The sequence below is a fragment of the Dendropsophus ebraccatus genome, chromosome 9, assembly GCF_027789765.1.
Source record: "Dendropsophus ebraccatus isolate aDenEbr1 chromosome 9, aDenEbr1.pat, whole genome shotgun sequence".
In the NCBI taxonomy this organism is placed as follows: Eukaryota; Metazoa; Chordata; class Amphibia; order Anura; family Hylidae; genus Dendropsophus; species Dendropsophus ebraccatus.
This window is the reverse complement of record NC_091462.1, coordinates 39168413-39182723: the sequence shown is the minus strand read 5'-3', so window position 1 is coordinate 39182723 and position 14311 is coordinate 39168413. Positions and strand designations below refer to the sequence as shown.

At 45.8% G+C, this 14311-nt stretch overlaps 1 protein-coding gene across 2 annotated transcripts in view; it reads left to right on the top strand.

Moving 5' to 3' along the window:
* The window catches only part of ZNF385B (zinc finger protein 385B), a 413608-nt gene that overhangs the window by 84407 nt on the left and 314890 nt on the right, over positions 1-14311 (top strand). For both annotated transcript variants that reach the window (XM_069985183.1, XM_069985182.1), the window contains exon 2: positions 11337-11639. In XM_069985183.1, the coding sequence (XP_069841284.1) occupies positions 11339-11639 (301 nt within the window). In that variant the 5' untranslated portion in view covers positions 11337-11338. The remainder of the gene's footprint in view (positions 1-11336; positions 11640-14311) is intronic.

Sequence of the window (14311 nt, the reverse complement as noted above, 5' to 3'; positions counted from 1 at the left end):
GCATCTCACTTTGTATCCCCCATGTACATAGTGTCCCCAAAAATAGACATCTTCCCCATCATTCTATGCCCCCAGTACATAGTGTTTCCCATGGTAGACATCTCCCTCGGTAGCATGGTGACAGCTCAGGAGGCCCAGTGTATTGCAGGGATGGGCCCCCGGATGCATTGGGCCCCATAGCGGCCGCTATGGCTGCTACAGTGGTAGTTACGCCCCTGTATGTGCCATAGCTTACACTGGAATAAACATGTGAGAAATGCAGAATTAAAGGGATACTAAGAAGAAAATAGTTTTTAAATCAAGTGGTTTAAGAAAGTTATGCAGATTTGTAACTTCTATTTAAAAATCTCTAATCTTCTAGTATTTATCAGCTGCTGTATGTCCCACAAGAAGCGGTGTATTCTTTCCAGTCTGACACCGTGCTCTCTGATGCCACCTCTGTTCATGGTCGGAACTGTCCAGAGTAGTAGAAAATTCCCATAAAAAAAATCTTATGCTTATGACAGAGACCCAAAGCTTGCCTGAAAATGTCTGCCTTACTTCACTGTATTTTCTGCTAGCTTCCAGGATAACTTTTATTTATATAAATCTCTGATCATTCTGGGCTAAGTAGTCAAGTGGGCGGTCCTTCATTGATCTCAGCAGCAGGTCACACATGGACGTTACCACATGTTCATTCATTATGGGAGTTGTGGAAACAGGCGAACACTGTACTTGGCTGTTTCCACAGCTCCCATAGGGACTTAATGGATCTGTGATGTATATCATTCTGAGACTTGTGCCCCAATTCTTGAGATTTTGGGGGTCTCCAGCAGTTAGACCCCCACAATCAGATAACTATCTCCTAATTTTTGGATAGGTTATAACTATAAAATCCATTTAAGTGATAGTTTGGCAAAAGTTTTTTTAAATCACAGGGTTAATATGATTGCTATTCTTTTATACCACATTTTGCCAGAATTATCTGGCAGCTGCAGAGTTTTTTGCTCTGATTCATAAGGTCTGTAGTATATACATTTAGCATTTTAATGATGTGTCTTTACTATGGAAAAATAAGAATCATTAGTTCCTGTAATAAAAATAGATTGGATTATTATCATGTTTCTCATGTATTTCCTTTCAGTGTGAGCTTTAGATTTTTTTTTTTTTTTTTGTTATTTAAAGGGGTACTCCAGAGGGAAAACAAGTTTTAAAATCAACTGGTGTCAGAAAGTTATACAGATTTGTAAAATACTTACACTACTTATCAGCTGCTATATGTCCTGCAGGAAGTGGTGTATTCTTACCAATCTGACCTAGTACTCCTTGCTGCCCTCTCTGTCAATGTCAAGAACTGTCCAGAGCAGTAGTAAATCCCCATTGAAATCCTCTTCTGAGCTGGACAGTTCCTGTCATATACAGTGGTGGCAGCAGAGAGCACAGGATCAGACTTTAAAAAATACTCCACATCCTGCTGGACATACTGAAGCTGATAAGTACTGGAGGACTTGAGTTTTAATAGAAGTAATTTACAAATCTTTATAACTTTCTGATACCAGTTGATTTAAAAAAGAAAAAAAAAAGCTTTTCTTCAGAGTACCCCTTTAAAATAATGTGTCCCTGTTATTAGAAAAAAAGCTTTTGTCATGTTATAGAGACATAAAAACACAAAAAGGCCACAACTCACTGCTAATGTCAAGACATACACCCAATACAGATATGAAAATGTTATAAAAAAAAGTATTAGTTGGTGGGGATTAGGTTGTACAGACCCCAACTGATCACTAGAATTATCTAGCCCAGAGTCCAGGTCAGGCACAACTGTATTGGCTTCGGCCTTTCAACTGGAGGTTAAAGGGGTTCTCCAGAGAAAAAAATTGTACTCAAATCAAGCAGTTTCAGAAAGTTGTAAATTACTTCTGTGTAAAAAGATCCAGCCTTCCAGTACTTATCAGCTACTGTATGCCCTGTAGAGTATCCCTTAAACTTTAAGGCATTTCTGTTTAAAGACTTTATACAGAAAATATCTGGATAACATTACTGATAAGTCATCGTTGTTTTCAGTATGAAAATCCAGAAGAAAACTTTTACTTAAATCTGTGATCTGTTCTTCTTTCCACTGGGCTAAATATCCCGTACATAAAACCCTTCAAGATGTCCGGTGTTTTCCTTTCAGATGACCTGAGCCAAGCTGCTGTTATATCTATGGATCTGCACATCAAAGCAGTTATTATAGTATTAGAGATGGACAGAACCTTATCTCTTATCCCTTCTTTGCTGTTTTCCCAAGAGGTGACACAACTCGCCAGCATGAAGACTCTTTATCCCACCGAGCTGTCACCAGAGGTCAACGGAAAACAAAGGGTTCGGCCGCAGAGTTATGGAACAGGAAACTACTTTCATTTAGTTCCAGAATAAAACAGTGTAACTTCACATTTATTGCTATTATTTATTGTTACTTTAAATATTCCTTTAAAGCCTGTCTTCATTTTTAGATAACCTTTCAGGGTAAGTTGTCCTGTGTGCACATAGCAGCAGGCCTGTATTTAGAGTTCATGCTGCCCTAGGCATCTTGCTTGCTGAGGCGCACCCCCCCCGGCTGGTTACATGCATGGTATATACCCTGGCACTTGGGTGCCGCTCTGCTTGATGCCCGCTATTCTCATCAAACAGACGTGATGGAGGAAGGAAGGAGGCCGGGGACGTCTTAGTTCGGGGGCCGCTTCTGTCCAGTGTGGGACTGGGGCACCTGGGGCCCACCAATATAGAACCAGTGAGACCCGACATGCTGACCCGCTCCTTTCCTGAATTCATCTGTATTTGTGACAAATCCCTACATTTATACAGCTCTCCGGCTATGCTGGGAGTTGTAGTCTCTGAGAGGACAACCCTGTAATAAATCACTGTGTGCAGAGGCTCCTGGTGGCTGCAATCTGTGGGTGACAACCATCAGCCCTGAAGGTCCAGCAATACATCTGTCTACGCTGTACTACAACTCCCAGCATATCCTGAGGGCTGCAGACTGTCAGTACATGCTGGGAGTTCTAGTTCCTGTAGCTGTTGTAGTTGGGTCCTAGGTGCATCATACACTGGATGCTTTGTGGGAGATCAGAATACAGAGATCTGTGGGGGCTCAGTGCAGGGAAGTGACCCCAGAATATCACTAATATGGTAGGGGGAGATGTTTTTGTTCTATCCCCTATAAGTGATGTTCTGGGGTCACTTCCCTGCACTGAACCCCCACAGATCTATGTATTCTTATATGCCACAAAGCATCCAGTGTATAGGACCCAACTACAACAGCTGCAGGCACTACAACTCCCAGCATTTGCTGAGGGCTGCAGACTGTCGGTACATGCTGGGAGTTGTAGTGCCTACAGCTGTTGTAGTTGGGCCCTAGGTGGCATATAAGAATATATAGATCAGTGGGGGCTCAGTGCAGGGAAGTGGCCCCAGAACATCACTAATAGGGGATAGAACAAAAACATCTCCCCCTACCATATTAGTGATATTCTGGGGTCACTTCCCTGCACTGAGCCCCCACTGATCTATATATTCTTATATGCTACCTAGGGCCCAACTACAACAGCTGCAGGCACTACAACTCCCAGCATGTACCGACAGTCTGCAGCCCTCAGCATATGCTGGGAGTTGTAGTGCCTGCAGCTGTTGTAGTTTGATTCTAGTTTAAAAGTTTGTGCTAGTGTACTGTAGTGTACGCGGGGCTGTGTCAGTACACTACCGCAAACCATACACTGACCCATTTAGACCCCAATGGTACACAGGCTCTGCACACTATAGAAGTGTTTACAGTGCAGTTACTAATGACTCACAGGTGACGTCTTCTCCCATTGCTGTTGCTCACTTTTTGCTTTCTTCTCCATCTGGCGCAGCATCATGAAGACTTCTCTGACCACAACTCATCTGCAGGCGGGCAGCTGGGGGTGACTGGGGAAGGGAGGCAGCTGGGGGTGACTGGGGAAGGGAGGCAGCTGGGGGTGACTGGGGAAGGGAGGCAGCTGGGGGTGACTGGGGAAGGGAGGCAGCTGGGGGGTGACTGGGGAAGGGAGGCAGCTGGGGGTGACTGGGGAAGGGAGGCAGCTGGGGGTGACTGGGGAAGGGAGGCAGCTGGGGGTGACTGGGGAAGGGAGGCAGCTGGGGTGACTGGGGAAGGGAGGCAGCTGGGGGTGACTGGGGAAGGGAGGCAGCTGGGGGGGCTGAGTAAGGGAGGCAGCTGGGGGTGACTGGGGAAGGGAGGCAGCTGGGGGTGACTGGGGAAGGGAGGCAGCTGGGGGTGACTGGGGAAGGGAGGCAGCTGGGGGTGACTGGGGAAGGGAGGCAGCTGGGGGTGACTGGGGAAGGGAGGCAGCTGGGGGTGACTGGGGAAGGGAGGCAGCTGAGGGGGGCTGGGGAAGGGAGGCAGCTGGGGTGACAGGGGAAGGGAGGCAGCTGGGGGGGGGGCTGAGGAAGGGAGGCAGCTGGGGGGGGGCTGAGGAAGGGAGGCAGCTGGGGGGGGGCTGAGGAAGGGAGGCAGCTGGGGGTGACAGGGGAAGGGAGGCAGCTGGGGGGGGCTGAGGAAGGGAGGCAGCTGGGGGGGGCTGAGGAAGGGAGGCAGCTGGGGGGGCTGAGGAAGGGAGGCAGCTGGGGGGGGGCTGAGGAAGGGAGGCAGCTGGGGGTGACTGGGGAAGGGAGGCAGCTGGGGGGGGGCTGAGGAAGGGAGGCAGCTGGGGGGGCTGAGGAAGGAAGGCAGCTGGGGGGGGGGACTGGGGAAGGGAGGCAGCTGGGGGAGACAGGGGGGAAAAGCTGGGGTGACAGGGGGGAAGCAGCAGGGGTGACGGAAAGGGGAGCAGCTGGGGGTGGCAGGGGCAGGGCGAGAATCTGGGGAGGCAGGGGGAGCATCTGAGGGGGCAGGGGGAGCCGCTGGGGTGGCAGGGAGAGGATGGGGGCAGCTGGGGTGGCAGGGGAGAAGCTGGGGGGACAAGGGGAGAAGAGGGAGCAACTGGGAAGCAGAGGAGCAGCTGGGGGCACAGGCAGGGGGAGCAGATGGGGGCAGGGGGAGCAGATGGGGGGCACAGGCAAAGGGGGCAGATGAAGGCAGGGGGGGCAGATGGGGGGCACAGGCAAAGGGGGCAGATGAGGGCAGGGGGAGCAGATGGGGGCACAGGCAAAGGGGGCAGATGGGGGCCGGGGGAGCAGATGGGGGGCACAGGCAGGGGGAGCAGATTGGGGCAGGGGGAGCAGATGGGGGGCACAGGCAGGGGGAGCAGATTGGGGCAGGGGGAGCAGATGGGGGGCACAGGCAGGGGGAGCAGATGGGGGCAGGGGGAGCAGATGGGGGGCACAGGCAGGGGGAGTAGATGGGGGCAGGGGGAGCAGATGGGGGGCACAGGCAGGGGGGGCAGATGGGGGCAGGGGGAGCAGATGGGGGCAGGGGGAGCAGATGGGGGGCACAGGCAGGGGGAGCAGATTGGGGCAGGGGGAGCAGATGGGGGGCACAGGCAGGGGGAGCAGATGGGGGCAGGGGGAGCAGATGGGGGGCACAGGCAGGGGGGGGCAGATGGGGGCAGGGGGAGCAGATGGGGGGCACAGGCAGGGGGAGCAGATGGGGCAGAGGGAGCAGATGGGGGGCACAGGCAGGGGGAGCAGATGGGGGCAGGGGGAGCAGATGGGGGGCACAGGCAGGGGGAGCAGATGGGGGCAGGGGGGGCACAGGCAGGGGGAGCAGATGGGGGCAGGGGGAGCAGATGGGGGGCACAGGCAGGGGGAGCAGATGGGGGCACAAGCAGGGGGAGCAGATGGGGGCACAGGCAGGGGGAGGAGCTGTGGGGGGGAAGAGGGAACAGCCGGGGGCAGAGGCAGACCGGTCAGGTCCCCCCAAAGCAGCTTCGGGGCGTCCGGGGTGAGCTCCTTCCGGCACACGCTGCCTCTATCTCAGGCCGGCAGCTCACCCCTGCAGCCCCGCAGTGCCCGAACTTCTTCCTGCTGCAGCGCTCGTGACGTCATCGTGCCGAACAGGAAGAAGTTCGGGCACTGCGGGGCTGCCGGGGTGAGCTGCTGGCCTGAGATAGAGGCAGCGTGTGCCAGAAGGAGCTCACCCCGGATGCCCCGGGGCTGCACAACTTTGGCGGCAGCGGCGGTGTCGCACCCCCCCACCGCGGACAAGGCACCCGCGGTCCGGTACCTAGGGCGGCGGGGGTTAAAAATATTTTTTTTATTAAAAAATATATATTTTGATCCCTGTAAGTGCCGCCCCCTGCAGGGCGCCGCCCTAGGCACCGGACCACGGGTGCCTAGCGACAAATACGGCCCTGCATAGCAGTATGTGTAATATATAACTCATATAGCATTTTTCTCCAGTTTACTTTTCTTCAGGCTCCATTTTCAGTTGTCCCTTACCTAGTGGGTGGAGACTAGCTCATACACAGTACACACAAACAGGGAATCCTGCTCCTCTATCTCCCTATAGCATAGCCTCAGAAAAAAAAACAACAACTCTCCATATGTCTTGTATCTGCCTCTATCTCCCTTTAACCCTTTGAGCGCCAAGCCCAAAATGACCCAGTGGACGATGCAAATTTTTATTTTTGTGTTTTTTCCTCCTCCCCCACTAAGAGCTCTAGCACTTTCAGTTTTCTATCTACAGGGCCATGTAAGGGCTTGTTTTTTTTCAGGAATAGTTGTACTTTGTAATGGCTTCTTTTATTCTACCATAACATGTATGATGGAGCCCTAAAATTATTGTTTATGAAGATATAAATTGGTGAAATCGTAAAAAAGAATGCAATATGGTAACGTTTGGGGGGGTTCCTGTGTCTACGTAATGCACTATATGGTAAAAGCGACATTATACTATTATTCAATAGGTCAGTCCGAACACAACCATATGGGGTGACTTTTTGGGGGGGTTCTATTCTGCAGACATTACAGGGGCACTGCAAACGCACCTGGCGCTAAGAAACTTCTTCAGAAAAATCATGCACTGAAAATGCTAATTGGCGTTCCCTTCCTTGTGAGGCCTGCTGTGTGCCCATACAGTGGTTAATGCCCACGTATGGTGTACTGTTCTACTCAGGAGAACCTGCGTTACATATATTGGGGTGAGTTTTCTCCCCTGTTCCTTGTGAAATTGAGAAATTTCAAACTAAACAAACATATTATTGGAAAAATTCTATTTTTTCTTTTTTACGGTCTAGTTTTGAATACTTTCCTCCAATGCCTGTGGGGTCAAAATGCTCACCACACCCCATGATGAATTCTTTGAGGGGTGTACTTTCCTAAATGGGGTCACTTTTGGGGGGGGTTCTATTCTGCAGACATTACAGGGGCACTGCAAACGCACCTGGCGCTCAGAAACTTCTTCAGAAAAATCATGCAATAAAAATGCTAATTGGCGCTCTCTTCCTTCTGAGCCCTGCTGTGTGCCCATACAGTGTTTTATGCCTATGTTTGGGGTACCGTTCTACTCAGGAGAACCTGTGTTACATATATTGGGGTGAGTTTTCTCCCCTGTTCCTTGTGAAATTGAGAAACTTCAAACTAAACAAACATATTATTGGAAAAATTCTATTTTTTCATTTTTACTGTCTTCTTTTGAATACTTTCCTCTAATACCTGTGGGGTCAAAATGGTCACTACACCCCAAGATGAATTCTTTGAGGGGTGCACTTTCCAAAATGTTGTGATTTTTTTGGGGGGTTTATTCTGCTGACACTACAGGGGCACTACAAACGCACTTGTCGCTCAGAAACTTCTTCAGAAAAATCTGAACTGGAAATGCTAATTAGCGCTCCTTCCCTTCTGAGCCCCGCTGTGTGCCCATACAGTGGTTTATGCCCCCATGTGGGGTACCGTTGTACTCAGGAGAACCTGCGTTACAAAACTCGGGGTGCATTTTCTCTCATGCTTATTATGAAAATTAGATACTTTAATCTTAACAAATATATTATTGGAAAATTTCTATTTTCCATTTTTCTGGCCTAATTGTGAATACTTTCCTCCAGCCCCTGTAAGGTTAAAATGCTCATTATACCACTAAATTAATTCTTTAACGTGTCTAGTTTCCAAAATGGGGTCAATTATGGGGTTGTCCAGTATACAAGCCTACTAAATCAACTTAAAAAAAGGACTGGTCCCTAAAAAAAATACGTTTTGGAAATTTCATGAAAATGTGATAATTTGCTGATACATTTCTAAGCCGCATAACACCCTAAAAAAGTGAATTATGTTTACGAAATGAAGCCAGAATAAAGAGGACATATTGATAATGTGACTTGCGAACTAATTTTTGTCATGTGACTTTCTTTTTTAGAAGCAAAGAATTTCAAAGTTCATAAAGTGCAGATTTTTCTAATTTTTCATGATATTTTGATGTTTTTCACAAAAAACACACAAGACAGTGACCAAATTTTTCCACTAACATAAAGTACCATATGTTAGGAAAAAACTATCTCAGAATCGCTAGCATATGTTAAAGCATCACTGAGCTATAAGCGCATAAAGTGAGACAGGTCAGATTTTGAAAAATGAGCCTGGTCATTAAGGCTCAAATAGGCTTGGTCCCTAAGGGGTTAATATAGCTGGAGATGGATTTAAATGGAATCTAATAGCCAGTTAGGTGGATCTAACCTGCTGTTAAATTCTAATTGAAGAGCTAGTGCCAGGAACAGGCCAACCCAAACGGACCCAATGGGTTAGGAACCCAATGGTGATCTGGCTAAACATGCTATGAATGGGGTGGTGGCTCACTGTTATTATCACTGTTACTACTTAGCTCAGAAGAATATGGATAATTTTTCAGATGAACAATGACCCATTTATATACTTGAAATAAAAAATAATTATCCACATAAAATGAGATGTTGTAAAGGCTTCATATAGTCAGATTTTTTTTTTTCAATTTCTTGGAGAGTATTTTAACTTTAAACTAACATTCTCTCAAGGTTGTCCTTAGCCTCCTGAAGATTCCCTTTATTAACACATATTTCATTGTTACTCATCTCCTCTGCTTCAGAAATAAATCCCACTCCGCTCGACTAATGAGACACTTTGCTGGTCATTAGTTTTTTAACATTTCTAGTTGAAGCTATTTTAGCAGATTTTTTTTTCTTCTATGATTTCTCTTAGATAAAAGCCACAATTAGATATGTAGACTAGATATGTAGAAGATGAGGAGGCCAAAGCAGAGGACCTAGAATGATTGAGAGTCAAGACTTAGTTGTGTCTATTAATTATTTACAAATTGTTAATTTTTTATGGATTGCTCATCATTATCTGTGCTTCCATCAGCAATGATTCTGTGTGCGGACCATTGTACATACTGGTTATTGATTTAGATTTAATGATCAAACATGGTTCAAATCTATCATATTTCTGATATAATGCTTCAGCTCAAAGCAGTATTGGATCAATTATTCAATTATTTTTTTCTTCTTTTACATACAGTTTGACCAAAAAAGTATCTCCGCACTTTCAGCAAACTTATCAATAATACAAGCAAAAATAAAATGGGACACTTCTTCTTCTTTTTCTATCTGCTGCCCATACTCACCATTCACTTAGAATTCACACCAAAATCCTGAGAGACCAAACAAACCATCAGGTCACTAAAAAATAAGGTTGTATGCTGCCTACAGAAGGCTATAGAGAGGTGAAGGAATGGAGGAGGGAGGGTGAATGCAAACAGAACCCAGTGCTTGATAAATAGCGTACAAAAATCAGTACTGCTCTATAACGTCCTCCATGCTGCTACAAATTAGCAGGATCTTTTCCTCTATGTGAGACTATAGAGCCAGCCATTGGCTGTATGGTGTCTGTGCAATATTTTTCTCTGCTGCCCATTGGTAAATGTTGACATTAAGTGCTTTTGTTTTCTGTTTTTCCCTTATTTTTTTCCTAGGACGTATGTGGGGGCTAGTAGGCCTATCATGTAGTAGTATCTCTTTATAAATCCAGCATAACCCTACACTGGTGGGATTTATTTAATAATGGCAAATAACATGCTGGTCTCAGTGACTTCCTCCTTTAGTTTTAGCCAAAATCAGGCAGCATTAAATTTGGCCTAGTGTTTTGTCCGTAAGCCATGTCTGATAACGTACCTCAGTCCTGTTTGCTTTAATAAAGATGACTTACAGTTCCAGATTACACCAATGGAAAGGGGTGGCACTGATTCTTTATAAAACAGCAGCTCTTTCTTTCTAGTCCCGGGCGGCCCATTTCAGAACAATGAAGCAAACAAGCGCTGATTACTCTTTCTTTTACTGGTGGATACTGGGGCTATTGAGAGTTACCTAAGGACTTTTCTACCCTATATTTGTGTATTCAGTATTATTATTCTGTCAGGTTTACAATACTGCTTATTAATGTTAAATCGTGAGATGTAAATGTTCATTATTTATTGGATTTCCATGTAAGAAATGGAAGTTTCTACTAGTTGTAAGCACTAGGGAATTCATTACCAACTTCCTAGTATCAAATACACAAGTTAAATCAGTTGTTCTAAATAAAATAAAAAATATATATATTTTTTGCTTTGTAAAAGTATTTTTTGGGTGAATTTATTTCTAAAACATCTTAAGGGCTCCAGCACACAGCAGAAAAAGTGTGCACGCACAGTAGAAAACGTTGGAGTACAAAGCCTTTCCGGCATTTTCATCTCATCATACCATTTTTTTCTTAAATCCATTGCTGGTGGGTACACAACATACAGTCATGCAATGCACAATGAACAGAAGAATTTGCCAAACTAAAGAACTCATTGAACAATAAATCTTAGAAATTTGGCAGGAAATGTTGTTTTCTTTTCAGCCTGACAGAGTGCTCTCTGCTGCCATCCCTGTCCGAGACAGGAACTGTCCATTGGGGATTTGCTACTGCTCCGGGGCTGTGGGGGACATGTTTATACTGCATACGCAACACCATTGTATGGTATGAAAACACAGGACACTTTGCAGAACAGACAGCCCAGGATTAGACAGTGGTGGGGGAACGGGACTAGTATGCATTACTGACATGTCCCCCACAGCCCCGGCAGCCTGGCCAAGTATTCAATTTTACTAGGCAACCTCTTTAAGCCTCTGTGTGCAGGTAGGCACCTAGCAGGCAGGATTACCCATGTAGCTATCTCTCCTGTAGTTAGTGACCCCTGGTAATTAGGCTCCCCCAGCAGAACATGTCCCCCAATGTAGGACATATAGTTAGTCCCCCTAGTAGTTACCCCTCTAGTAAATAGTATTCTCTATGTAGGTACTCCCCCATGTAGTAGGACACCTATTGGAAATTATCAGTTATTTATTTCTAATTAGAAAAAAAAATCATATAGTAAATATCCAATGATAACGGTAAAATTCCTTATTTTGTAGGTATGAAACGTTCACTGAGTCCCGACCACGAGCACGAAAATGGAAGGATGAGCGCTGCTATGTTTTTACGATGTTTTGAGGAAAAAGTGACTTGGACAGACAGGACAGACTGCCAGTTCTCAAATGAAAAGAAGAAGATCTTATATTCGCTATGCGAAGTGTGCAACATTCAGCTGAACTCTGCGGCTCAGGCACAGATTCATTACAATGGAAAGTCCCATCTAAAAAGAGTAAAGCAGCTAAACAATGGAAAGCTACCAACAAACACATCGTCTGGATCTTTACTCGTAAGCACCACAGGAGGTAGGAGACAATTTCATTACTCGTGTTTGGAATAAGCTGGATCGTTTCGGGAAAAATGCATTAAAATTGACACGTATGTTCTTAGATACGAGATTGTAATGTGTGGGATCTATTTTGCATGTGAAATTGGTGTTGGATCTGGTTTGTCTATTGTGTTCTGCAAGACTTAGGACTGTCTGTCGCATCTGATACGGCCTTGACTTTGGATATGTCAGTGATGCATTTGATTTTCGATGGTTTATTTTTATTTGTTTTATTCTAAATATTTTTAGCTTTTTTGTAGTCTATTTGTGTTTAGTAAAATATTTACTATGCAGTACAAACAGAACAATCTATTATTGCATGATATCAGCACTTGTTTGCTTCTCGCTCCCTGCTATTTCACACGGCAGCAGCGAGCGGGTGAGTCCGGGGGGGGGGGGGGGGGTTGGGGTGGCAGGTAGCTGCCCGGGAAATTGCTAGATCGTCCGGGCAGCCCATAGGGGATAGCAACAGTCTGCTGCCGCCGCTCCTATTCCGCGGAGCAACGGCAGCAGATCGCTGCTATATCCGTCACTTGTTTTTTAACATGTTTGAAAAACAAGCGACGCAATGATCAACCGACATGAACGATGTTGGTTGATCGTTGCCCTCTATTCCACAGGACGATTATCGGCCTTTAGTTTCTCATCCTGCTATCTTTAGCAGAAATCTGATTGCCGTTAGTGTATTTTGCATTTTTTTCCTCTCCCATGATTGTATATCTACTTACATCAGTTTGCACCATTGTGCACCGCATTTCTCCAGTCATGTCAGTAATGTGAAAACTAACCTGTTTAGTGTGTAAGTGCAAAGACAACTGAAAAACAAAAAAACCCCTTTCAAGTTTCATAATTCAGAATACACCTTTAGGCTAAGTTCACACAACGTAAATAATCAATTAATCATGACTGTTGTTGCAGTTTACAACAATGATCGTGATTAATTGACCATTTACATTAGGCAGCAGACAATGATATCCCGGCCGGAGAGTATACATATAGAGGGAGATTTATCAAACATGGTGTAAAGTGAAACTGGCTCAGTTGCCCCTAGCAACCAATCAGATTCCACTTTTCATTCCTCTCAGACTCTTTGGAAAATGAAAGATGAAATCTGATTGGTTGCTAGGGGCAACTGAGCCAGTTTCACTTTACACCATGTTTGATACAGTAAATCTCCCCCATAGTGTATACACTCCGGTGCGCCCAAATCCCAATTCAACATAAATGAAGTTCAGTACCAGCCGGGATGATCTTCACTGACACCAGCTGCTCTGTGACTCAGCCGGGTCACAGAACCGCTGGTGTCTTACGCTGTGTGAACCTGGCCTAAAACATTGCTTCGAATTAACATTGGAACATATGGAGACCTTATACTGTGGCACACAGAGTGACTACTGCTCCATAGCTGTCATGGATAGCAACAGAAAGGTGGTGGACCCACTGCATTTGATATAGACTGGACTTAGGAACAGAGTCTAAGGAACTATCTATTCTTTATGGTCATGATCCTTCATGGTGAGGGGCGGATTAAATTTACCATAGGTCCCGGGCTGTTCATGAAGCCTGGGCCCCCACCCCACTGCAACTATGGCAGCACTAGTGTGGTGTTCATAGAACAGGATAGTTAGTTTCGTACTGCCCTGATTTCTGCAAAATTGAGGTAACAAAAAGCAGCAATAGTTTGCAAATTATGGCTGTTTGGGTGGCAATGGGCCCCCTAGAAGCTCAGGGCCTCGGGCTACTGCCCGAAACGGACCTATTATAATCCGCAACTGTTCATGATGATACTACCCAGGATAGTCAGTGCTAGCAACAGCTGACATGAGTACAAGTTGAAAATCAGTGGCAATCTATACACTGAGGTTTAGTGATATTCAAGCCAGGGTCAAGTCAGACTGAACTTCCCATAGAGCTAATAACAAGACACAGGGTCAGGGCAGGCAGCATAAAGCAGCAAACGTCAAGCCATGTATATGTAGATAGATACTAGAGATGAGCGAATACGATCCGATCGAGTAGGTATTTGATCGAATATTGCGGTATTCGAAAGATTCGAATTCAATCAAGTAGTGAGGTGAATATGCGGGAAACATTCGAAAGCCCTCCCATCGCAGTTGTCTCTTTTTTTAATTCAATCTCCATGCAGGGAGGTCATGAGGGGCCCTGGGAGTACGCATGCAGCGCTATACGGCATATACCCTCATTAGATAGCTGAACCACATGACCTTGAATTTTAAATACTTGGCTCCTGCCTTTCGACTGCAGATGCACTTTCAACCTAGCCAGAGAAAGATCAGCAGGGAGAGATTTTAGTTAGGTTTTGGTTAGGCAGGCTTACTACAGAACCCAAAAGTCCTTTTCAGGGCTAAGATCAAGCAAAAAAGTCATCTCTGAATCCAAAGCACTTCTCGGTGCTAAGAAATAGATGATATAACAGCAGCATCATCAGCAGGTATATTCATTCCAGTACCCTGTGTGTACAAGTGACTTATAGTGTCCCTGTTTAACACCACTAAGGGCACCGTATACATATTGTTCCAGTAGCCCACTAAGGGCACCTGATATATACTGTTTCAGTAGTCCAGTAAAAGGCACCTGATACATATTGTTCCAGTAGCCCAGAAAAAGGCATACATACTGTTCCAGTAA